Source organism: Manacus candei, unplaced genomic scaffold, assembly GCF_025592945.1.
Source record: "Manacus candei isolate 608988 ecotype Guabito, Panama unplaced genomic scaffold, ASM2559294v1 h1tg000086l, whole genome shotgun sequence".
NCBI lineage: Eukaryota > Metazoa > Chordata > Aves > Passeriformes > Pipridae > Manacus > Manacus candei.
Window position 1 is genome coordinate 860,604 of NW_026138134.1, and position 23,829 is coordinate 884,432.

Sequence of the window (23,829 nt, forward strand, 5' to 3'; positions counted from 1 at the left end):
GCTGGGGCACAGACCATTCTCCTGTGAGCCCTTACAGCTGGTTTTTGTGAGGATTTCTCCCTAGACTCTGTTTCTTCACCACAGTGGAGCTGCTGTGCACAGGGGTGCAGTATTCAAGTGTTTTATGTGAAGCAGCTCCACTTCCTCTTAGCACTGGGGGTCTGTGCTGCTGGTTTCTGACTCAGGAACATTTGCACAGAAGCTCAGGAAGAACCACACAGGCACAGTACTAGAAAATATCCCAGTTTATTGGAGCATCTCACTTCAGGGAGTTTTACAAAACAATATATTTACAGGTAAGGAAGGTACTAACTCAACTCAACTGGAGTGGGCTCTGCTGGAGCAAGAACAGGCTACACAGGAGAGAGGAAGGAAATCAGCACATTCACAAGTCACATTTTTCTTTACAAAACTAGGATGAGTGTAAGGCTGGTGTGGGCACAGCTGACCCATGTTGTCCTTGCAGGGAGCACTCCAGGACGGATTCAGTGCAGCCTTTGTGCTCTCCACCATCGCTTCAGGCACCTGGAGCTCAGCAGAAGCTGTATCAGCTCAGCCCAGAGTGGAGTTAAGGCACAGTGTGGGGATGCCAATGGCCTTGGGGTCTCCATCTGTGCAAGCAGCTCTTCCCATGGCTTCCCTCAGGGTGAGTGATGGGTTCTCTCTTTCTGGCCTCCAGCCCTGGACTCAGCCAGGCCAGAAGCTGAGTTGGACAGAGGACAGAAGGAGAAGACCACAGCATGGGACAAGAAGGGGACTCCCCTAAAACGATGGTAAGACCTCCCTTCTCCACCCCTCACAACTGAACACCACAGTGTGGATGGCCATTTGAAAACAAATGCAGGACTTAGAATATATTCTGAAAGCATGTTTTTGAACCTGTCCAATAAAGTTTGCTTCTAAACAAAAAGTGTTTGTCTCTTTTTTCTTTTTTTAAAATTTAATTATTTTTTTTTTATTTCTTAAGTTTATTATTATACGTAATCTTGAATGATGGCTCATTCATGGGAGCTGCACTAGCTTACCCACCAGGGGAAAAACTTCTCCAAACATGAATTTCTAAGTTGGGAACACTAAAGACTGAACCAAACCATCAGCTCTGGTGCACAGGGAGTCCCAGGCGCTCACAGCGAGGTAGAGGGAGGGTTGAAGTTCACAGTAGAGGCTGTGCATAGCTGGCAGTGCCAAGTGTCTCCAGCCAGCACTGTCCAAGAGGTGTCCAGGCAGGAATCCATCCATCCCTAGAGGCCTGTGTGCTGCTGGATCCAGTCTCGCAGGCTGGTGAGCCGGCTGTACACTCCAGGTTTGTTCCTCTGGGCACAGCCATCCCCCCAGCTCACCACTCCGGCCAGGAACATCCGACTGCTGGGCTCCACACTGACCAGGGGGCCCCCGGAGTCTCCCTGCACACAAACACACAGGAGCATGAGCACCAACCCCCAACAGCGTCCTAATACAAAGTGTTGAAGTCAAAACTGAGCAAAAAATAATCAGTCAGTAAAACTCCACATCTCAAAAACAATTCTAACTCAGCACAATTTTTTGGCCGTTCCCTGAAACAAATATTTAAGTCTGGCAATAAGAGTTACAGGGCCAGAACACAGCTATAAAATCAAGCAGCCTGTCTTGCTAACTAAGAATAACGAACAGCCAGAAGCTGGATGGGGTTGTATCTCCTACTTGGTCAGATGTTTTTGAGTGTAAGTCCTGCACTTTTTGAGACTAAGTCATGTGTCGACACAAGTTGCTGCTGGCACCCATTCCAATCTGTCCGTTGTCTGAATCCAGGAGGATTCACATACATTTGTTGTAGGTTAAAAGTGTAAATATAAGTGCAAATGGCCTGCCTCCCTAATGAATAAACAGCAAAGAGCACTAACTCCAAGTGCTGCCCTACCTGGCAGGCGTCCACACCCCCAGTCAGGATCCCCACACACATCATACGTGGCGTCAGCTGGTCCGTCAGGAGCTGGTTACACACAGTCTGGTTGATGAGCCTGATCTCTGCCTTCTGCAGGATGGAGGCTCCAGTGCCTGTGAGGGTAAGTAAAATACATATTTTGAAGCAGCTCCCACTTTTTTGCCCTCAAGAAACACAAAAATCATAGAATCACAGAATGGTCTGGAAGGGATTAAAGCTCATCTTGTTCCACCCCCTGCCATGGGCAGGGACTCCTTCCACTAGCCCAGGTTGCTCCAAGCCCTGTCCAACCTGGCCTCGGACACTTCCAGGGATTGGGCAGCCACAGTTTCTCTGGGAAAACTATATAAAATACGTAAGTGCAGCCCCAAATTCCCACACCAGCGCTCACCTCCTTCCGCGGTCGCTCCCCAGCCAGTCACCCACAGGTCCTTGCCCACGGGGAAGTTGTGGGTGGCATCGGGCAGGCAGATGGGCTGGACGACGGCCGAGAAGGTGACGGGGCTCTGCAGCTCCAGCACGGCAATGTCGTAGTCGTAGGTGTAGTCGTTGAAGAAGGGGTGGGAGATGACGCGCTTGATCTTCCGTGTCTGCACGTTGGGGCCGCTGAGGTCACCTTGGTCGGTCAGGCCCAGGTAGGCTGTCCACAGGCTGGGGTCCGAGTACCTGCACAGGGCACGAGACACAGGGTGAGGCCCCATCTCACAGCTCGCTGCCTTAAACAGTTTCCTCAAGAAATGCCTCTCAAAATTGGTGGTTTCCTATTGAAATGCCTAAAAAGGTACGGACCCGGCTCTCCTGTACCTGATGCCCTGCAGGGGCAGGAAGCAGTGAGCTGCTGACACAAGCCAGCTCTCCGAGACCAGCGAAGCCCCACAGATGTGGCCCTGGCCCTTGACGTGCAGGCTGACCTGCCATGGCCACTCTCCCACGTCCGAGTTCTGCCCGCCGACGATCCGCGACTTCCTGACGTAGGAGCGGGTCCCGCAGTCTGGGGTGGGGAAGGAAAGGGGTGCTTGGTTACTCCTGTTCCCATTCCATACCTCCCCTCTGTTCCTTGGGGATATCTGACGGCACGAGTGCCCCATTACTCATGTCAGGGAGGGCTGATGCTACATTAGCTATAATATTTACTTCCTAAATACATAAATGTGCAGATATTCCTGTATTCCCCATCTTGAACAACGCAGACACTCCCCAGGCTGATATAGAACACATCCTGGTATTTCCAGATCAAGCCACCACACAGAAATACCCAGAGGCTCTCTCTGCCACACTGGGGTGCTTCTCTAAGAGGCCCGGCCTAGAATCCAGTGTTCCCCCCATTCCCAGGGCACTCACTGCAGTTGTCCTCGTCAGAGTTGTCCTCGCAGTCCTGCTCCCCGTCGCACTCAGGGTTCTGTTTGCTGATGCAGTGCCCGCTGCGGCACTTGTACGTGTATTCCTTGCAGGGCACTGTTGTCTGACCTGCTGCAGGCAGGACAGAGAGACAGGGGTCAGACCCAGTTCTGGGGAGGTCACACCGCCCAGGAGCCCATCACCTCTTCCCCCCATCTCCAGGACATGCCAACCCCATGAGAAAACACACGCCAGGATGCCCAACCACCAAGAAATCCATCAGAGGCTGCATCCGAGGGAGGTACCCCCACAGTCCACCCTCACCTGTGCTGCAGCCGCCCTCGTCGCTCCCGTCCCCACAGTCATCCTTCCCGTCACACTTCCGTGCGTTGGGGACACACTTCCCGTTGTCACACTTGAAGCTGTCAGCTGCACAGCCTGGGGACAGAGAGCAGCTCCTGAGGGCAGGGCAGGAATCCTGCAGCCCCTTCCCCAAGTAAAGTCTCTGCAGCTCCACCATCCTGTGTCTCCAATCTCTTCTTCTCCAAACTGCACACCACCCCCCAGTTACTCAGTCCTTTCTTTCCCCAAAACCCACGTTTCCTACCCCTCTGCACATCCTTCTTTCCTCCAAGCTCTCGCTCGGGGCTCAAGGAGGCTGCATCAGATGAGTCCTTCCCACGCCCCGTGCCTGGCTGTTATTTTGGGTTTCTTGCCCACTCATTTCCAGCACAGCAGTTGCTTCCCTCCATCCCACAAGCCTCCACACTCCCAGTCCCCTTTACGCCAGCCCTCAGCGAGTCACTCACTGCACTGCAGTTCGTCACTGTTGTCACCACAGTCGTTCACGTTGTCACAAACCCAGAACTTGGGCTTGCACCAACCATTCTGGCACCTGAACTGCTGCTCAGTACAGCCTGGAAAAGGGCAGTGAGAATCGCAGAATCATTAGGGCTGGAAAAGACCTTCAAGACCATCGAGTCCAGCCTGTGACCGATGCCCACCTTGTCACCCAGACCAGAGCACTGAGTGCCATGTTCAGCCATGTCTTAAACACCTCCAGGAATGGGGACTCCCATCACCTCCCTGGGCAGTCCCTTCCAATGCTAGAAATCAGGGGAGAGACCTGCAAAGGCACCTGTGGAGTCACCAGCGACCCATCCACCATGGCAGTTCTCCCAGTGGGTGTGCAAACACTTGGGAACCCACCAAACAGCTCGAGACCGTGCGCATGTACATAGATACACGACGCACTCGGGCTACAGCACAGTATTTCCAATTTTCTGGAGAACCAAACCATTTGGAACTGTCCTGTCTCAGGCAGCAGAGGCTGAAGCTGACATCACTGCAGGACAGCCTCAGGCAACAACTGAAGCAAAGCACTTGCTACAAGCAGCAAGAAAGCACCTGAGAAATCCTGATCATGGGCCACTCTTCCTCAGAAAACTACCACTCCCCTGGGAACCAGATCCCAATCTAGGGGATTCCATCCTCTCTAATGAACCGCAGACCCTGGACAGTAACACTAACTACAGGACAGCTCTGCTAATTCAGGAGGAAAACCTGTTGCACAAAGACACAACTCCATGTATCCCACAGGTTTTCCAGATGTGCTCTGCAAAGCCTGCCCGGTTGGGTAACAAAAGGTGTCCCTTCACAACACCCAGCTCAGCCAAACCCACAACCAGGAGGATTACACAGAAAAACACATTCCCAGCTGAGTGGGACTGGAAATGGAGAGAGATGCCACTGGGAGAGGGTCGGATTAGCAGAAATTCACAGCTCCTAGGCTGGGAAAGGATCCCAAACAGATCCCACGTCGAGTGCCTCTCACTGCAGTCTGGAGAACAGCGGCAGCGCTGGTTCCAGGCAGCACCGAGGCACACTGCCCAGAACAAATACCCCCAGAACAGCCACCCCAGGGCATCATGACCCTTCCCATGCCATACCATGCCAAAGGGAAACCAAGGATGGACTTACTGCAGGATCTCTCGTCGCTGCCATCCACGCAGTCCAGCCACCCGTCACAGCGCATGCTCCGGTCGATGCAGCGACCCGTGTTGCAGGTGAACTTCCCAGGGCAGGCTGGGAGGGGGAAGGGAGCAAAACCCCACGTGAGCCCTCCAGGTGTCCCCTCTACATCACCTCCCCAAAGCACACAGTGCTCCCTGTGCCTGCCTCCAGCAGAACATAGCAGAGACACAATGAGGTTTGCGGTAAAATAAGACAAGCTGCTATGCCCCTGGAAAAGGCTAGGGAAGCACGGAGGAGGAGCAGCTCTGGATCTCAGGGAAATCAGTTTCTCCCCCAGCCCCAGGGTTCCAACTCACGGTCGCTGGAGTCGTAGGACAGGTACTCTGCAGAGAAGCCCGTGTCTGTGTAGGACTGGTCTGAGTGGAACCGGACCTGGATTTTGTTGGTGCTGCTGGCCACTACAAACTGGGAGCGCTCCCCACAGTACCTGCAGGGCAAAGGGGAGTCAAGTGCTGTAGTAAACTTCCTTCCATCCCTGACGTCCCATCGGCACAGAGCTGAGGGGGCAGGAGAGCAGGGAGCAGGTCTGATCCCAGCACAAACTGCCAGGCCTCAGGGTCCAAATTCTGCTGCCACTCACAGTAGGTTTGAGCCAGTTGCAAACACCAGCTTGTGACCTTAAGAACGACTGTGAACAAGTTTTTCCACATCCCTGCCTGCCTCAGTGATGTGTCTGATCTCAGATATGCTGGACTTGTGCAGGATCCCATCCCACCACAGGCAGGTGTGACCATGTACACAAGCAGCACTGCAGGAACTCAGGACTGTAGAGGCAAGTGCTGCTACTCAGAACCCTCTCTCTGAGGCAGGGTCAGCTTCCTTGCCCAAAACATTGCGAAACAAGACTAATCCTGTCCCTGTGCAGTACCAAGTTGTCTGGCCCAGGTTCCATCACGCTGTGTAACAGCATATGGCCAATACATCAGGAAATGCATCAGAGAACACAACGGAACTGTCCTGAGAACAGAGATTTCTTCATTCAAGCAAACCCATCCCAGAAGTTTCTGCCTTCCCTCACATGAGCCATGTGCCATGACAGAATCTGGGGGGATTCAGCTGCAGCTGGGTCTCATCCCCAAGCTTGGGGTTCCCCTCTCACCACAGGGTAAATCCCAGCACCCTCCTGCCTCATCCCATCCTAAAGAGCACCAGCACACTTCTCACAGCAGGTTTAAGGAAAGCACAAAGTTCTGTGTTGCTAAACAAAGCCCCTCCATGGGTCAGAGAGCACCCGACAACCCACCTTGTGCTGTTGATCTGCACATAGTCCTTGGTGCAGGAGCTGACGGGGATCCCGGGCTCCAGCACAAAGAACATGTTGAAACGCACCTTCACATTCTTTATAGAGGGAACCTGCAAAAGCGAGCAGAGTCAGTGGGGATGCTGTTTTCTGGAGCAAGGAAAAGGGAATAAGCTTCATGGGAAGAGGATAGAAGATAACAGGAAGAAGTCAGTTTTCCAGAAGGAAAAGAAAAACCTTCATAAAAGTCACTATGAGCCACCCCAGTTGCAGGATCTCTGATGGAACAGGCACACAGAGGGGGTGGAAGCCAGACCTCTGGTCACCAGCCAGTGACTGGACTGCCCCAAAGCTCCCACTTTCATGCTTTTTGTGTGAAGCTACAGTTTTTCGGGGGCTACTATAAGTGTCACATGGGGTTCAGGCCTCTCACTGCCTCTTCAGCCTTTGCCCCCAGCTCTGAACACCTCCCTCAGCTACGCCAGACTCAGAGCCTCAGGGCAGCAGCTGCTGCGAGCTCCCTTGGACTGCGTCTGCACGACCAGAGTCATTGGACAGCCTAATGAAGGGACAGAGAGGGCCCACCTCACCTCAATGTTCCACACACAGTCTGTGTCTGGGGGGTAGTGTGCCGGGTAATAGGGAGTCGTGAAGGTGCCACTCTCTCCCTTCAGGGTCCCACCACAGGCTGAAGATAAACACAAGACGAAAACAGGTTAGAGATTCAGAGATGTGGTTTGCCCAAGCCTCAGCTGGCTGTCACCCGAGGCAGGAAGGGAGGCAGAGGCAACAGTGTCTAACAAGGTTAAGTCACCCTCTGGAGAGACCAGTTCTGCTCCAAGGCTTGAGAGAACCCAAGAGATCAATTAGGTGCTTCCTGCGTACATCAATCTGCATGTCTAACCCAACGTAACACCTATTTTGGCCTCCTCAGGGACATCATTACAGCAGCCAAGAGCACTGTGGGCAAGGCCAAGATGTGACCTGTTTCCAGGTGCTCCAGCCCTGGAAACATCCCTGACAAACTGACCGCAGCCACACCCACCTCCCTGTTCAGCTGCCCCTGGCAGGGAGAGGTGGGGGAAACAGGCCAAGGGCTCTGCTCACCTTTCATCTTTGGGAGCTGGAAGAACTCAGCCTTAAAGCCAGGGAATCGCCCCTCCTTGTTGGTAACCAATGTGATGAGCATGACGTTCTGGGAGGACAGGAAGGTCAGGTTGTAGGATGGGGCATAATTCCCACAAAGCCTAGGAAGCAAAGGACAGAATCCATGAGGCACAGCTGCAGAGGTCAGCTCCGAGCAGGGACAGGAGCTCAGGTCCCAGCAGGAATCTCAGTGCTCAGTGCTGTACAGGAACATCCCGGGGACACTGACCTGACCAAAGTGTGGGGCTCCACGGGGCTCAGGGAGTCGTAGACCTTGATATAGTCACTGTCATCTCTGCAGGGCTCCAGCTCCAGGGTCTTGAAGGTGAGGCTGATCCTAGAGCTGGCATCTGCCCTCAGTGCCCAGTAGCAGAGGGCATTGTTGGGGTACGGGCTGTTGGGGAAGCCCGGCGTGGTGAAACTGGTCACCTGCCCTTCCTTGGCGTGGAGGGAGAACATGCAGCTGTCTGCCCGGAGAGCAGGGAACAGTTAGCAAGGAGTCCTGGTTCCAGCCAGGGTACAGGTCATTTCTTCTCAGTAGCTGTTACAGTGCTGCGTTTTGGATTGTGAATGAGAACGGTGGCTCCAGCTGGGCTTAAAACCAGGAAACAAGGCAAACGAGGAGCTTCTGCCCTGCCTTTCCCTGGGATGCAGAGACTAATTCCTCCTCTGCCTGCAGGCTGTCCCTGAGCAGATGCCTCTGCAGGGGACATGCTTGCTGGATAACAGTTGTGCCACACTCTGTCTGACCCCACACCAGCTCCAAGGAGCACACTGGGGTCTGCCTTGCATGCAGAGTACCCCTCTCCAGACCCTTCCCCATCCTGCAAGGGAAATCACCACCCTAAAGAGGCCACTGAGATTGAAGAACTGTACTTACTGTCTCGGGCCGAGTGAGCTATGCTGGGGTCCACAGCTGCAGGAGAAAACAGAGCTGGTGTCATCCTTCGGGCTATGGAAAATCCCTGGGCACATAGCTGAGGTCGTCCCCAGGACCTGCACTGATCTGGCCTTGCTTGTGGGGTCTCTCCCTGCAGGTTGGCCAGGGCAGGCTGCTCCTGCTCAGGCTCTGGGGAGCTGAGGGACTGAGCTTTTCCTCAGCAGATGGAGGATTCATCCCTGTCCCTCTGCACTCAGCTCAGAGGAGAACACAGAGCAGGTCTGTGCAGCCTTCCCCAGTCTGTACATCCCATTAAGCCATGCTGTGAAATCCAGGTCCTTACACCCACCCTGAGGGTTGTCTGAAGGCCCCCAGAGGAGGGCTGTGGCCAGCACCTTCCCTCTCCAGTGACATGTCCCCCCAGTCCCACGCGGAGGCCCAGGGACGGCGGAGCCAACACTCACGGAAAGCGATGACCGACTCCACCTTCAGCAGGGGGTTTCGCAGGCGGGGGTTCCACCTCTGCACCAGGCTCTGCTTGTCGGCCATCGCCCTGTCCAAGCTCTGCTCCCGGTACTTGGGGACAAGGAATTCGGACCAGTAGTAGGCAATGACGCTGCCTTCGCTGTGGGAAGGGCAGTTGTTGGGTTGAGGGCAAGGACAGACATGGGAAGGCTCAAGTACCACTAGAAGAAGGGGCCAGGCTACTTGATGAGACATTTTTGGATTTTAGCCATGGGGAAGGGAGAGTCTCAAGGGTAAGTTAAGCAAACTATGCCCAGTAAAGGCCGCTGCCACCCTGGGGAGTCCCTCTCAAAGCTGCCAGGTACCACCCACTGCAGTTCACTTCACCACACCTTGATTTTCCCAGGACATCTGCCAGAAAACAACACACTTTCGGGTCGCTTTTCACTGCCCATCCTTTCCTGTGTCACTCATGGTGACTACTGGGTGCCTCCACCCACAGCACCCCGGGAATGAAGGTAAATATCTGTGTGATATCCCAGCATTGCCCTCCTCCACTCTCAGACCTGGCTCAGGCAGCACTGAAGACTCACCTGAAGGCAGTGATCACTGTCTCTTTGTGGTAAGGGCCAATATCTGCATGATTCCTGTATATCTCCTCCACCTGAAAGGGTTGAAGGGAGGGTTCAGCACATCTAGAAATGAGGAAGGAGGAAAGGCTACAGACAGACAGAGCTTCAAGCCCACTGTGGGCACATACCCGGCATCCCTGGCTGCAGGAACCCGCAGAGCCAAAGAGAGGAAGAAGGAAAGTTGAGAGTCCAAGAAGAGCCCAGACCCAGCATAGCACAGCCTCCTCTGACTCAGCTCTCCCCGCTCTTCCCAGGGGAAGCACAAATCCCTGACTCTGAGGGGAGAGACAAGACCAGCCATGGCTTCAGCATGCAGGGCAGACACCCTCCTGCCTCAGCTCCCAGCCCTGATTCATCACTGACCCTGGGATGTGCCCTGGCAGCTCCTATGGCACCAGGCTGGAGCTGGGATGCCAACCCAGCTCCAAGGCATGCCCCTGCTCCCAACTAGTGTGTCAGAGGGAGCAAGGAAAGCTGAGAGGAGCCAGGAAGCTCCAAGGAGTCTTACACGAAATATCCCCATGGGCACAGGGAAAGAGGAAAATTCCTGCTTGCAGGAGGAGGCATGCAAGAAGCCTCTTACCGTGCTTTTCACCTTCTGGGCCAACATGCTGAACTCTGGAGAGCTGGAGTCCTCGTAGGCATCCAGGAATTCCCAGTTCAGAACCCGCAAGTGGCCATTGAAAACCTTCCGGACGGGTGCGTTCCTGTCTGGAAGGGAAGAGTTCAGGGTCAGGAAGGGCAGCGAGGGCTGGGATTATGGCACAGTAGGTCCCCAGTGACAGCAATCGGGGCAGGGGGGTGGAAGTGGTGTCCTCCCACCTCCTGGAGCCTTCCCAGAGCTAGGAAGGGCACATGTGAGCAACACCAGGTAAAAAAGCTGGTAACAACACCAGGGTATCACCCTCGATGCCACCACCCTCCTGATGTCACACTCACATTTGAAGTGCCAAATCAGGAGGCCAGTGGTGAGGGAGACGAGCAGGAAAACCACAACCAGGACGGTGACGACCACGTGTCGCTTCGGGCCACGCTTCTCCACCTTCTTGGAGTTCATGGCAGGGAGGAACTCCACCCCTTCGTCCAGGTGGTTCATGTCCTGGGAGAGGAAAGAAGGCAGGATGGTGAGATGGCTGTTCCCAAAGCCTGGTGTGGAACCACAGAGCAGCCTGGAGCAGGTTTGTGGACAGGGAACGCGGCAACTCCCCAGCACTGAGGGCACAGGCAAACCTCGGCGTCGCAGCTCCACAGCCACCCCACAGCACCCTGAAGGCTTCTCCTTTGCTTTTCCGCACACACCTAATTCCTTTCTGGACCTAACACAAGGTCACGCGCTCAAGGGCCACATCCACACACCCTCCCGTGACCATGGCAGGTCACAAGCCCACAACCTCTGAGATGTGCCTGCCAGCAGATGAAACGGCAGAGAAAAATTCACCCCTTTGCTGGTGGAAGGTGTGTCACTGCAGCTTGTGGGGCACAGCACACTATAAATAGCATTTCTCTAAAAGAACAAATCAAGCCACTTCCTCCCTGAACATTTTCACAGTGCTCTGTGACGTCTCCCGGGCCAACAGCCCTCCTGTGTTTCTGCTTGGAATCTCCCATCCAGCAGAAACACCCATGAAAAGAAACAAACCAAAAATACTAAGCTGAACACACAAGACAGCTGGTGGTCTGCCCCACAGACCACAGGCAGTCAGACTCTCAGGACAAGATGTGGAAGAGCAGATCCCAAAAAGAGGAGGAATGACACCCACATCACACAGCTCTTGCTTCCACCTACCCCACACTGGGTTGGGTGAAGAAGAGGAAGGCCTGTGTGGCATCAGTTGTGAAACCCTCGGTTCCCTGGGGTTTCACTTTCTCCAGCCTTTGGTTCCCTCCCTCCATCCTTGCCCTGCTCATGTACCTGCATCTCCAGCCCAGGGGGAGTCAGAAGAGCTGCAGATCCAGATGTTTTCAGAGGATGCCACACAGCATCCTTGGCACAGGCTGATGTCAGGGGCCCGGATCCACACCCACTCTGGCACCTCCTGTCCTCCCAGAGCTGGCAAACCCTCGTGGGCAGAGCTGACCACAGCTTCTACTTTCATTCTGTGCCTCTCTCAGGTAGGAAGGGCTCCGTACCTGCTGCAAACAGCCCAAACCATAGGGATCCCTCAGCTTTCTGCTCACTGCCCTCCCATTTTCCCCTTACCAGGCATCCAGCAGCTCCCTGGGCTCTGATGACAGCAGGGACACAAAGGGCTGACTCACCCAAATCCATGGCAATCACACACACCCCTGTGCTCCGGAAGGGGTAAGGCTGCCCCACAGACATGACCCTGGGTCAGACACTGCCTGTCCTCTCCCAGCCCAGAGCTGACACAAACCTACTCTAATGGCTCGTGTTCATTTGGTGCAAATGTCACAAGCCCCTAATGGTCAGAAAAAATAGGGACAAGGGGGATATGGCTTCATAGGACACGGGGCAATGGCTTTACACTGGCATAGGATGGGGTTGGATGGGATATTGGGAAGGAATCCTTCCCTGTGAGGGTGGTGAGGCCCTGGCACAGGTTGCCCAGAGAAGCTGTGGCTGCCCCATCCCTGGAAGTGTCCAAGGCCAGGCTGGAGTAACCTCGTCTAGTGGAAGGTGTCCCTGCCCTTGGCAGCAGTGGGGGGTGGAACAAGGTGAGTTTTAACGTCCCTTCCAACCCAAACCAGCCTGTGATTCTAGGAAAAACAATCAGCAAAGGGGATGCTGTTGACAAAGCCTTCTGCATTCTCATGCAAACTCAAGCAACCTCACTGCACTTCCCTTATGTGCTTCACCATCTTATCTTTCCCAAGCCTCACCTGGCAGGAAAGCCCAGCTCCCACTTGCACCATTCCCCCACTCCTTTTGGCCTTTTCTTCACCCAACCCCTGTCCTCTCCTCCCACCTCCCACAGCCCACCACAGCCCCTCCTCCCCGTGGTATTTGCCCGGGGCCCTTCTCAACAGAAATTGAAGTTATAGGCACCTTACCCTGAGTTTTGTTAAGGACTACAAGTTTAATCCTCTGCAAACACCAGAAGGCCACCACGACCAGAGCAACAAACCAGTTTTCACATCACCTGCTCTCAAAATCCTCTGAGTTTATCATTTGGCAACACAGGGAAGGAACCTTCATTCATTTGTGGGATTTACTGCCTAAAGCTGGGCTGAAAGAACTGTTTCCATCCCCAGAATAAACAGACCCAGTAGGGTCACAGAGGACAATCCCATTGGGAATACTCTGAATGCTGTTTGGCCTCTGTGATCACACAGGAAAAGCTTGACAACATAACCCAAGGAAACTTTAAAATGGTCAAGATGCAAAATAAAGCTTAAATACATACAGACATCCTAAATAAAGATACTCTTCAAAGTCAAGACTATCTGAAGTTTGACATATTGTCTTCCAAACAGCCATCTGGCTCCCCTCAGGTTTCCAATCATGCAATAACCCCCCCCAACCAGGTAAAGAGAAGAAATTGGCCACAAATCTTGCAAGCACCTCCCCTCTCCCACCATGGCGCTGCTCCCAGTGCTGAGCCTTCCCAGGACTTCCAAGACATTGCTGTTGGTAGCAGAAAGCAAAGTATTTAATTCCCTATTAACATCTGCAGGAGCCTGTGGCAAGAAAACCACTGCAGGGGCTTAAATGATGTATCTGTTCACACAGCAGCAACTTCCTCACACTTCCTGGGGGCAGTGAGGAAGAGGCACAAAGAAAACCCTATTTTCCAATAGAAAACCGTTCTGCTGAGGGGACACTGTAGAATTCCCAAACTTGAGTTTCACCAAACTGCCAGAAAAAAACAGGGCTCAGTGGCAAGCAGGAGCTGCTGCTGTACAAGGCCAGGCTGCACAACACTGGGGCTGATGCATTTTAACATCCTCTTTGAGCTAAGGTTGTGTCTTTGCAATGAAAAATCTATCTTAAAGGGAGAAACTCATCAGTGGGATTAAATTAGAAGGCAAACAGAGGTTCCCTCTGCCTCCAGCATGAACAAACACACACAAAACACACGCGGTACTCCAGTGGCTGAGGTGTGACCAAGGAATTAGGCAGGAAAACTCACCATCTGATCTTTCTTTAGACAATTCCTCTGCTTTTCTTGGAAAAAATAAGGATGAAACCTGTGAGTTTACAGCACACCTTTGTCAGTTTGCTCTTGCTTCAAAGGTGAGACAGCAGCAACCCCCACAGCACAAGAGAAATGACGGGAGTGTGGGGACTCCTGGGGAGCTTATTTTTGTCTCTCCTCCTGTACAAGGTGCACAAGCAGCCACTGACACTATTACCTGCCAGAAATTACCCAGTGATTGGAGGCAGATACGAGACCGGATCCAAAGAGGTTTCCCTCCCTCCCTGCCCTCTGTTTCATATTCCAGCTCTCGTCCTCTCCCATCCCAAACCTTATGGAGGCCGTTATGTTCCCTGGCCAACGCTGACACTTGTGTGAAGCTGCTTTGAGGAGCTCTCACCCACAGCCTGGGTAAGCAAGAGCCATTCCTGCAAACTCTCTCCCCACTACCCTGAGGATCTGAAGCATCCCCCAAACACTACTGGAATGCTGAATCAGGCCCTGCGGGAAGGTCTCAGACAAGGCCCCGTGTCCCAACCTCTGAGTAAGAGGCTGAATCCTCCCTGCCCACACTCAGCACGAAAAACACCCGTTTGACCTTAGGACCAGACTTGTCTGAGCCCAAAGCGAGTGGCTCAGCCTCTGCCTTGCTCAACCCCTGTGCTCCACATTCCCTTCACTGCCACCACTCCTGCTTTGGGGAAAAATTCCTGGTCACCATCCTCTGAGCTGGGTGGAGACCAGATCACAGGCAAGGCCAGCTCAAAGATCATAGTTAAACCAAGAAAATAATGACTAAAATTTTAATCTCCTTTAGTTAATGGCTGCTGCACATTTCCCTCACGTCTTCCGAACAGCCCAATGCAGCAGCTCTAAACCAAGAGGAGCTGAACATGTCCTGCTCTCACCTTGTCCATGGTTCCTGCAGAAACCATCTCTAGCCCGAAGTGACTCAAGGTCTGACTCTCTCGCCCTTCTCAAGGAAACTGCTCCAATAAACATTATTAACAGAAAACCTCCCTTGATATTCTCTCTGTCTTAGTCACTGGAGCAGTTACTTCCTCCTGCTCCTCCTTGCTCAGCCCTCAATGGCACTGCCACAGCAGGGTTGGAGGGTTCTGGTCACAGTGGCAGGAAAGCCACATGCCAATCCAGTGAAAGGGTCAGGCAGACACTGCCCTAGTTCTTCCATGCCTCAGTTTCTCCTGGAGTACTGACTTCATAAGGAAAGCTGGAAAAGGAGCACTCACAGATTTATAGAGCTCTCAGAGGGCTCCTGCACACAATTCCTCCATGCAGAGTCCCAGCTCATTCCTGTGAAAAGCAGACCTCCCACTCCTCCTCCGTAAGCCACACAATGTATTTTTAACTGTGCTCTGCCAGACTGGACAAACCAGATGCAGAAGTGACTAATTCTGTCAGCAGGAAATTCAGCAGGCACACAGGGATGGTGGGAACAGCCACACAGTCAGTTCTGGAGATCTTCCCAGAAAGCAGAGAGATCCTCCTGCAAAAGGGGGATCATGGAAACGCTGCGACATGCCACGGAGTAAGAAGATTCCTGGGATGTATACAAAGCAGTGGTCTATCTGGGATGAGCATCCCCCACAGATGCTAGTTTCTGGCTTGTCTGGCAGTCCCAGCAAGACGATGTGATGTGTCCCAGGCACCCAAATCCTCACTGCTCCCCTCTCGTCCAAAGCAGCTGCTCCATCTCTCCCTCAGTGTCTGCATCCGTTCACAGGACCCCCACTCACAGAAGGACTGGGCTCCCAACCATTAGTTTCATCTGTCCCTTATCACCACCAGATAACTTGTTTGTATAGAACCAGACTACGAGATTCAGCTTCTTCCCTTGACCTTTCCCAACTCCAGACTCAGCTGGTCTGCCACAGGGCCAAAGCTGCACAGATCACAGAAGGTAGGAGCAGGTGTGCAATCGAAGCAAGTCTCACAGCAAAAACCCCATTGTCTGACACCAATATACTTGGTCAAGAAAAGAAACCCATAAAATGCCACGTTGGAGGTGGCCTGGGGAGGTCTGAGATGAAGCAGAGTCACGAGACTCTGTTAGGCTCTTGAGGGTAATTACACCCTGCAGATCCTAGTCCATGTGTCCAAGAGGCAATTCCCACCTCCCTCTTTCCACAGCCACACCCGCCTCAGGTGGTGTTCAATAAAAACTAAAACAAATACCACATGAGAAACGAGAGGAATGAAACCTGTTGGCTGATCAAGCAGCTCAGGACACGGGCTCAGAGCTTGGGACGCCCCAGCTTTGAAATCAACAGGGTGGGCTTGTGTGGCAAAAAGAGCCAAGAAAGTTAGATTTTCAAAACCTGAGTTTTCCTGGACCACACTGAAAGCCAAAGCATGAGGGGAAACAGCCTATTTCTCACAAGAAGTAGTGAAACAAATCCAAAAGCTGCTGACACATGGTGTTTACAGTAGCAACTCACTTCACCCAAGGAGCTCAAGTACAGCTACACCACTCTTGAATCAACTCCTGAACCAATTCTTGCTGCAAAAAAAGATAAGAATCATCTCTTCACTCGTCCTCTTACTCTTGATAAAGAAATAACGTGAAAGCAGCATATGAGAGCGAAGCTTCCCCAAGGCGTATTTGCGCAGTGCTGCCCCACCACGGGCAGTAATGCACTGAAGAACCTTTGCCAATGGAGGGCAATGGAGCTATAAAATGATGAATAAACAGGGAATATGGGGCAAGAACTCAAGGCCAGAGTCCTCCAGACTGTGTATGTCCCAGCAGGGAGGGCAGGTGCCAACAGTGAAAGACATGTCACACACACCTACTTCACGCACCAATTTTGAGCTAAACCCTCTACAGCATTCGATTGTCTTGTGACCACCCTGAGTCATACGAGAAACCAAATTCCTTTGGGTTTATTACAGAAGAAACTCAAGTTAATGTTTGCAGAGACAGCATAGGCTTGGCTTGAGCCCCGCTCCAGGCTTATCACTGCAGCTGTGTCCTGCATCTCAGCAGCTCAGAAAAAGCCACCACACTTTTGTGTGTCTGTGGTAGCAAAGAACTGTACACTTAAGTCTTAGCAATTCTGGCGAAGAAGTGGGGAATAAAGCTACATTACAGCCCTGATCCGTGTAGCTATGAGCCATGAAATTCCTCCTTACAACACACTGATGTCCCAAGAGCTGAAAGAAATATGCCACAGATGCAAACAGCTTATTTAAATCACTCATATGTCTTTCCTGGTACAGACAGCACTGTCTGGAAAACAAAACTGCCTCCAGCAGCTGAACTAAAGCAGCTGCACCCCAGACGTGGATCAAACGCTCCTCTTGACATTTCACTCACGCTCCTCACCAGCCCCTACAGTTCTGAGGTGGACCTGGCCCTCGAGTTTTCAATGTCTGGATCCAAGAGCAAGGAAAACACCAGCACCTCTGACAGGGCAAAGCCTCTGCCTGGCAAACCCATCCCTGTAGGCTGCTCCCTCTCCACCCCAGCCCATGGCCCAGATAACACAGGCTGTTATTTGCTTGTCTATTCCGTGGCCTTTGGATGGAAAAGGCACATTCTACCCTGGGCAAGGGGAGAACTTTGCTCCAATACCTTCCCCACAGCCAGGCCCTCAAGACACTCTCGCTGCTCCCTCAAGGGTTTTACAAAGTGAACTTTTGTTTGCTGATCAAAGGTCTGGTGAACTCTCAATTGGCCTCAGCCCTTTTCTCATCATGTCTTCCTTATCCCTGTTTGCCTTTGGCACCAACAGCAGCCAAACTGGCCTGAGCAGCAGCTCACCCACCAGCCACTACCCCAGAGAGACACTCTGCACCTTCCCAAGGAAGACGAGCAGCTTCTCCTCAGCCCAAGAACTGTCACAGCTCCTTCCCCGACACAGGAGGAGACAGAAATGGCAAAAACACTCACATTTCCTCCACTGTCGTGTTTATAGGGGGCCAAGTCCGACAACAGCCAGTCTACGAGGGACAAATTCCTCAGGCTGTTTCCTGCCAGGAGGGCAGATACCATCTTCAGGGAAGTCCTCCTGGATCAGATCAGTCCCTCTTGCACTGATGCAGGGGGAGAAGTGATCCAGAACCAGGGAAGGGACTCGTTCGAGCCCTCAGCCCTGCACAAAGACACACCAGAGCACAAACCTACCCCCTGCCAGGAGAACAAGGCAGGCAGGGAAGATCATGTCACACAACAGTGTCACCCTGACCCAGCTGGGAACAAGGAGCTCCAGCTGAACCGTATCAGCGAGAGCATCTCCTTCCCACTCCTGGCAGTGCCCACGGCCCTGGCACACCTTGGACAGCGGAGCTGGAGACAAGGGAAACGTCTCTTGCTGTAGGCCAATTTTCTGATCAGTGCTAGAATGGCAGCTCCTTTGTTGCTGCCAGATAACAACCACTAAACCAGGCCTTGGAGACACCCAAAGCCTGCAGGTGAGCTGGGAAGTGCTGCTGTCCTGCTTTAACCTAAAACCTGGTTTAAAACAGCTCTGTGGCACAGAACAGGCTCTGGAGGTGCAACCCAAACCCACCAGGCCCTGCCCAGCCCTCAGCCAGGAAGACCTACATAAAAAAGCCAAGACTGTGGTTTAAACTCGCTCCAAACACACTGATAAAGCAGAGGTTAATTAGCAAAGCCCCATAGCCCTGCGTTAAAATGAGCCCTTCCAATGCTCGTACAGGTTCAATTGGATCTGTTGCTAAACAACCCGGCCCCCACGCTCTGCAAACAGTTCGCCTGCGCCGAGTTGCCTTTTAGTCCCAACCCCAGAGCCCAGTTTAAGGCGAAATCAAAACCTTGGGAGCGACAGCAGCGCCGACACCGAGGAGATCCAACACCACCACAGATGGGTGGAGATTTCCACTTTCCCAAAGCTGGTTTTCCTTTTCCTGCCCCGCTGAGCTCGGCACCGTCCCCCAAACAGCTTCTCCTGCGAGCTGGAATCCCCCCCTTCCCGAGGGATGCGGAGCCGCCCCGGTCAGCCCCGACCGGTGACGCTCCGAGGGGCCGGAGCGAGCGGAGCCGCGGCAGCTCGGGAAAGGCTGGAGGCCGCGTGGAGCCCCCGCCGTGCCCTCACCTGCGGCTGGGCGCTGTACCTCATGCCGGCCCCGGCGGCCGCCGGGCCGTGCTCCATGGCCAGGGCGGCTCCGCGGGGCTCAGGCCGCCATGGCGCGCTGGCTCCGGCCTGGGCACCGTGCCCGGCTCCTCCTTCCCTGTCCTGCCAGGTGTGGAAACGCCCCGTGGGCCCTCCGAGGCTCTGTGTCCCGCTGCAGCTCCCGCCTTCTCCTCCTGCACAGGGACAAGTGTCCGCAGGTGCCCCAAAAGCTGCGCCCAAAAGTCCCGCGTGAGCTCTGCGTCATCCAAGGGACCCTTCAGCCACGTGCTTTGCTTTAGGAAATGAAACCAAAGAAATCTTTCATCACCAGAAGCGGGACGGCTGGCTGGCACCCAGGAATTCACAGCTCCTTGGGAAAAGCTTTGTGTACCCATGGTCTCATCCCTTCTGGGGTGACAGCACTGTCACACTATGAAACCCCCCTGCAAAGAGGATTTTACTCTGCTGTTCCCCAAAACATCGGTGCACTCAGAGCCTACCAAAGCAAAATGTTCCCTTTATGCCAGCCTGAAACCTGCCCTCAACCAGGCTGCAGCACTGTAGGAAGTCCTGCAGAAACTGCACGTGTGCCCAAAGGTGGCACCCAGGGGGTGCTCAAACATCAGCAACAGCCCCCGGCACTGTGTGGGTTAATATTAAACGGACAGGAGAAGGAGGGACCAGCAGCAATGACCGGGGTTCTGGGAATGATATAATGCAGGTTTGAAAAAGGTTTTCTTACACTGAAACTGCACTGGTTTACTCCATCGTTTTCCCCTTCTTGGAAAGATGATTTCCCCACACACGCTCCAATATTTAGGTTTCTCGCACTCAACAGCAAGTCAAGATTAAAATATCTGGATCAAATTTTCATGGAAAAGTTCTTCCCTTTTCTATCTTATATATGACAATCCAAACCAACATGTGATATGCCCATCCAAGATTAAACTGGCCATCCCACTGCCGACCAACTGCCGACCACCTCTTTACACCAACTGCATACAGCCCTGAAACTGACTTTTTTCCACATTTGAACACTTAAATTTCCCAGAATTCTCGTTCTGGTGTAACAGGAGCTGCCCACTGATCACACCCCGCAGGGATTCAGTCACTTGCTGGGTCACTTTTGTTTTAAAATGTCTCCTGCAGAGCATAAGTTTTGCAGCCCTTTAGCGGGTGTTTTTTGGGGGAAAAAAGAGATGGTGTGAGTTCTGTGGTCCCGCTGTTGTTAAAAACACAACGTAAATTCTGGGGTCTTGTAGAAATACGTCCTCCACCGCCTTCCCTGCCCCCTCAGCAGCTGCCAGAATCCCACCCACCGCACAGCAGGAAATATCCCTAGATTTAAGGTATTCCCCTTCAAAAAGGTGCTGTGTTAGTCAGCCTGGTGATGTCAGAGTATTCAGCCCTCCCGCTGGTGCCCAACCCTGTTTTTACAGCCACTCCCTACCCGCCGGACTTAATACCCCCCTGGGTACAAAGCAGCTGGTCCCGGCTGAGCCACTGCCCTTGGATTCTACACATTTCTCCTGTTCAGGGTACGGACTGATCTCCACCCGTGCTCCGGGATGTGGCTGATGAGGGCAAGAGGCAGATTCACTCTGGTATCTCCTGCAAAGATCCACAACTCCTGACTTTCCACAGAGCTGTGAAAACTCAGCGTGTTCTGTCTTTCACACCACTGACATTTTACAAACTAATTCACGAGCCCAACTGAATCTTTGAACAAGGGGACGAAATCGCCGTGGGGAAAGACAACAAACAATACACGTGCTAAATATAAATGTTATGTAGCTGGGAGGCTGTTGGTTTAGAGTCCTAAATAATGCCAGGATTCCCGTTTCTCTGCTGCAGAAGCACAGGCATTTCCTTCTGTGATTTACAGGCATTTCCTTCAAGGCTGTGCTGCAGCAGTTGCAGAGTCACCGTGTTAGCAGCGGGTCCCCTCCTTCTGGGCACTGTACAGCCCTAAAACACAAAACAGCGATTCCCAGCCTGTCTGCCATGTGCTTTTGTGGCGAGATTTCCCTGTGTCCCTCCAGTGGTACTGAAGGATGCTGAGCCCAGCCAAGGCACTTTGAAAATGTAACAAAGCATAAAGTTCGAGGCACTTACCCGCATGCGATGGCAGCAGTCAGCGACAAAGTCTCTGCTTGTTCCCACTGGGACCAGTTTATCCAAGAAAAGCCGTCGCCTCCCCCTCCTCACGTTGTCTCAGTTTGGCCACAACAGCATCCTAAGAGCCGAGCCGGGGTTTAACACGCCTTTGGGAAGAAGGAGAGCCCTGAAATCTGAGAACCAAGTCCGGCTTGGTCAGAATCGCGTGCGAGTTGCAAGAGCTAAACCGCACTGAGCTCGAACCCCAGGAGAATCCCAGGGGAGACAGGGATCAGCTGCAGGAGCAGCAAACTCTCGCTGGACAGGCGGGATCCTTCTGCATCAGCTCCCAGCCCTGGGAATGCCATCCACGTGAAAGAAGGGAAGAGCGTAGCTGCTTACATAAGAAATGAAGGCCGGCTGCCTGCGGGGGAAAAGGCTTCTGGTGGAGGCAGTTCCCAGGAATTCTAGCAAAGGAGCACCATCCATCCACACCAGGTTCAGTCAGTGCCTAAAGCTTTGCCTCCCGCAGTGTGCCTCAAGGATCCTGCTCTCAGTGTGACTCCCAAATTCAAATTTCACCGGCAGTGCCCTCCCACCCAGATTCCTGCCAGACAACCCCGAAACCACCCCATCTCAAACGCTCAATCCGGTCCGGCAACTTCCACGGCATTACAAAAGATTGGGAGAGAGATAATACACACAGGGTGTCCTGTTACTTTGCATTCCAAAGAGTAAATAAAAGGCTGATTCAGTGGGAGGAGGGGAGAACGTCACCCAGCAGCGCTGTGGTTTCCCGCTGAACCGGCAGCCCCCGAGAGCGCAGGGGAGCGCTGGGCTCTGCTGATGGGCACAGCGGCAGCAATTCCTGCTCCGGGGCCCCAGGCCAGTCATCTTGGGCTGATTCAGCCTCTCCCTCTGCAATGCAAGGGGAATAATTACTGGCTGTGGAGAATGGGAGCTGTAAAAGTGCAATGAGTTGCCCTCAATTGGCCACACGCTGCTTTTGGGCAGAGCAGGGGTGGTGCTTCCCTTCCGAAAGCTGTTCAGGGATTACAGTGTCATTTGGACGGGAACTTCTCCCTTGATCTCGAATGCTTCTCAAGAGCTCAGGAGTGAGTCCTGCTCACAAAACATGGATCAGAAGCTTTGCCTTCCTGAGATCATGAAAGCTGGGCAGAGGCAAGGGCAGTAGTTATCTGCTCCATCCCGGGGATGACACGGGCGTGAGAGGAGGCAAAGGATGTGACTGTGCAACCAACACCCTCAGCCCTCCAACACACCCCAGACAGCTCCGAGACTCGCTTTCTAAATCCAGGGGGATCATTTCCCATGCCCTTGCTGCTGGTGCCAGCCACTGACAGCCACAGGACTCCAGAGGGAATCCAAAGCCCTAGGAAACACTCCGAGGATGTAAACTTGCTCACGGGCCTATAGAGAGAGGTAGGTCTCCTTTTCAAAGGCTCGTGAAAGCAGAGGACCCCTTTTGTGAGCTCTGAATCAGCAGCAGCAGTGTTTGCCTGGCAGAGTAGCCAGGCCTGACTACCTGGTTTCTGGCACTGCGTGTTGTGAAACTCGGCTGCACACTCGGGCACGCCCAAAACTCTTCAGGTAAGGTCCTCTCTGCTAACGAGCTGCGAATGTCTCAACTGGTTTAGCTGGGCAGAGAGATGCAGACAGTGTGCTGGAATTGCCCATTTCTCTTTGGTTTATTAAAAACAAGTAGAGCTGACCCGGCTCACCTGCATTGCCTCCTTGTGCTCCACACAAAGCACAAGTTTCCACTTAGCGTTGGTGTTACCACCAAAGAAAAAGCATGCAGCTTTGACTTTTCATCTATTTTCTTTCTTATTTCCCTTATTATTCCCTTATTGCCATTTATTATTCCTCTTATTTCCCTCGCTTTGTTGGTGCAGAGGGCCAGGGATGTGGTACAATATGGGGGTTTTGTTGTTTTATGGCCAAGCTCTTGCTGTCTTTCAGACAACGAACTGCCTGACGTTCCAGCTGCCCCGGTAGCAGGGGACAGTGACGCTGGGGGGTACAGTGACACTGCACATGCTGTTAATGCACCCACCTAAAGCAGGAGAATGTCAGAGGTGAGGAGCAAGCCGTGCTCCCCTGGATGGCGCCAGAACTCCCTGGAGGAAATGTCAAGCTGGAACAAGGACCCTGCTTGGCTGGGTCAGGCTTGCAGACCTGTTCTAGGCCATCTTCCACCCCAAAAGCAGCATCACGGGGTATAATTGTCTGGAAACTCCACTCCTCTCAAGACAATCATTAAGGGGTCTTTACTTTCTGTGACTTTTCCTAACATCCCAACTACATCTTCCTGACTGCATGAAAAATTGGTAAACTCTGGTGAATTCTCCAAATGCCAGACACTTGTTGCTGGCCCCCAAGTACTTGTGGGGCAAGGGTTGTCCATGGGCTGAAGGAGAGCCCTCGGATTCCTTCCCCCAGATGGCAGGGAGATGTGGGCAAATCTGCCTCACCTTGCAGCCCATCCCAACTCCTGAGGGAAGAGAGCACTGCCCTTGAAGAATCAACGAGCTAGGAACCACTGTTCCCACCCATTAGTTGTTGCTCTCTCTTATGCTTGTCTCAGAGCACAGAAAAGCAGGAAAAACGTAAACAGGGGTTAAATCCAGCCCTAATACAAACTCTGTAATTCTCGACAAAACTGTTAAAATCCAGGTGGGTGGACACAGTCAGTGAAAACTTTATTCCCATTGGAAGGAGTTCCTGGGTTTGCTCACTCTGAACAGATCCTTTCACCCTGCCCACATCACTTTGACTCACCTCCACAACACAAGTTGAAAAATGAAAAGGGAATAAATCCTATCAACCAGCACTAACTCACATTCTAATTACAAAGGACTC

General features: G+C 52.9%; 1 protein-coding gene across 8 annotated transcripts; it reads right to left on the reverse strand.

The window, feature by feature from the left end:
- Positions 1 to 212: 212 nt before the first annotated feature.
- On the reverse strand, positions 213 to 21,488 carry ST14 (ST14 transmembrane serine protease matriptase). 8 transcript variants are annotated; one of them, XM_051812418.1, is made up of 20 exons: positions 21,349 to 21,488; positions 20,965 to 21,113; positions 10,596 to 10,755; positions 10,240 to 10,367; positions 9,618 to 9,688; positions 9,024 to 9,184; positions 8,560 to 8,595; positions 7,909 to 8,146; positions 7,641 to 7,780; positions 7,124 to 7,221; positions 6,537 to 6,646; positions 5,590 to 5,720; positions 5,240 to 5,344; positions 4,069 to 4,176; positions 3,584 to 3,697; positions 3,263 to 3,391; positions 2,726 to 2,912; positions 2,313 to 2,587; positions 1,898 to 2,034; positions 214 to 1,403 (listed from the first exon to the last, which is right to left on the reverse strand). In XM_051812418.1, the coding sequence occupies exons 2-20, from the start codon at positions 20,968 to 20,970 to the stop codon at positions 1,242 to 1,244; spliced, it is 2,496 nt and encodes an 831-aa protein (XP_051668378.1). In that variant the 5' UTR covers positions 20,971 to 21,113; positions 21,349 to 21,488; the 3' UTR covers positions 214 to 1,241. The 8 variants fall into 8 exon arrangements, with proteins under 8 accessions (XP_051668376.1, XP_051668381.1, XP_051668378.1 ...); XM_051812416.1 differs by lacking the exons at positions 20,965 to 21,113; positions 21,349 to 21,488 and adding an exon at positions 14,662 to 14,685 and having other exon boundaries at positions 213 to 1,403; XM_051812421.1 differs by lacking the exons at positions 20,965 to 21,113; positions 21,349 to 21,488 and adding an exon at positions 13,985 to 14,092 and having other exon boundaries at positions 213 to 1,403; positions 3,263 to 3,388.
- Between the last annotated feature and the right edge of the window lie 2,341 nt (positions 21,489 to 23,829).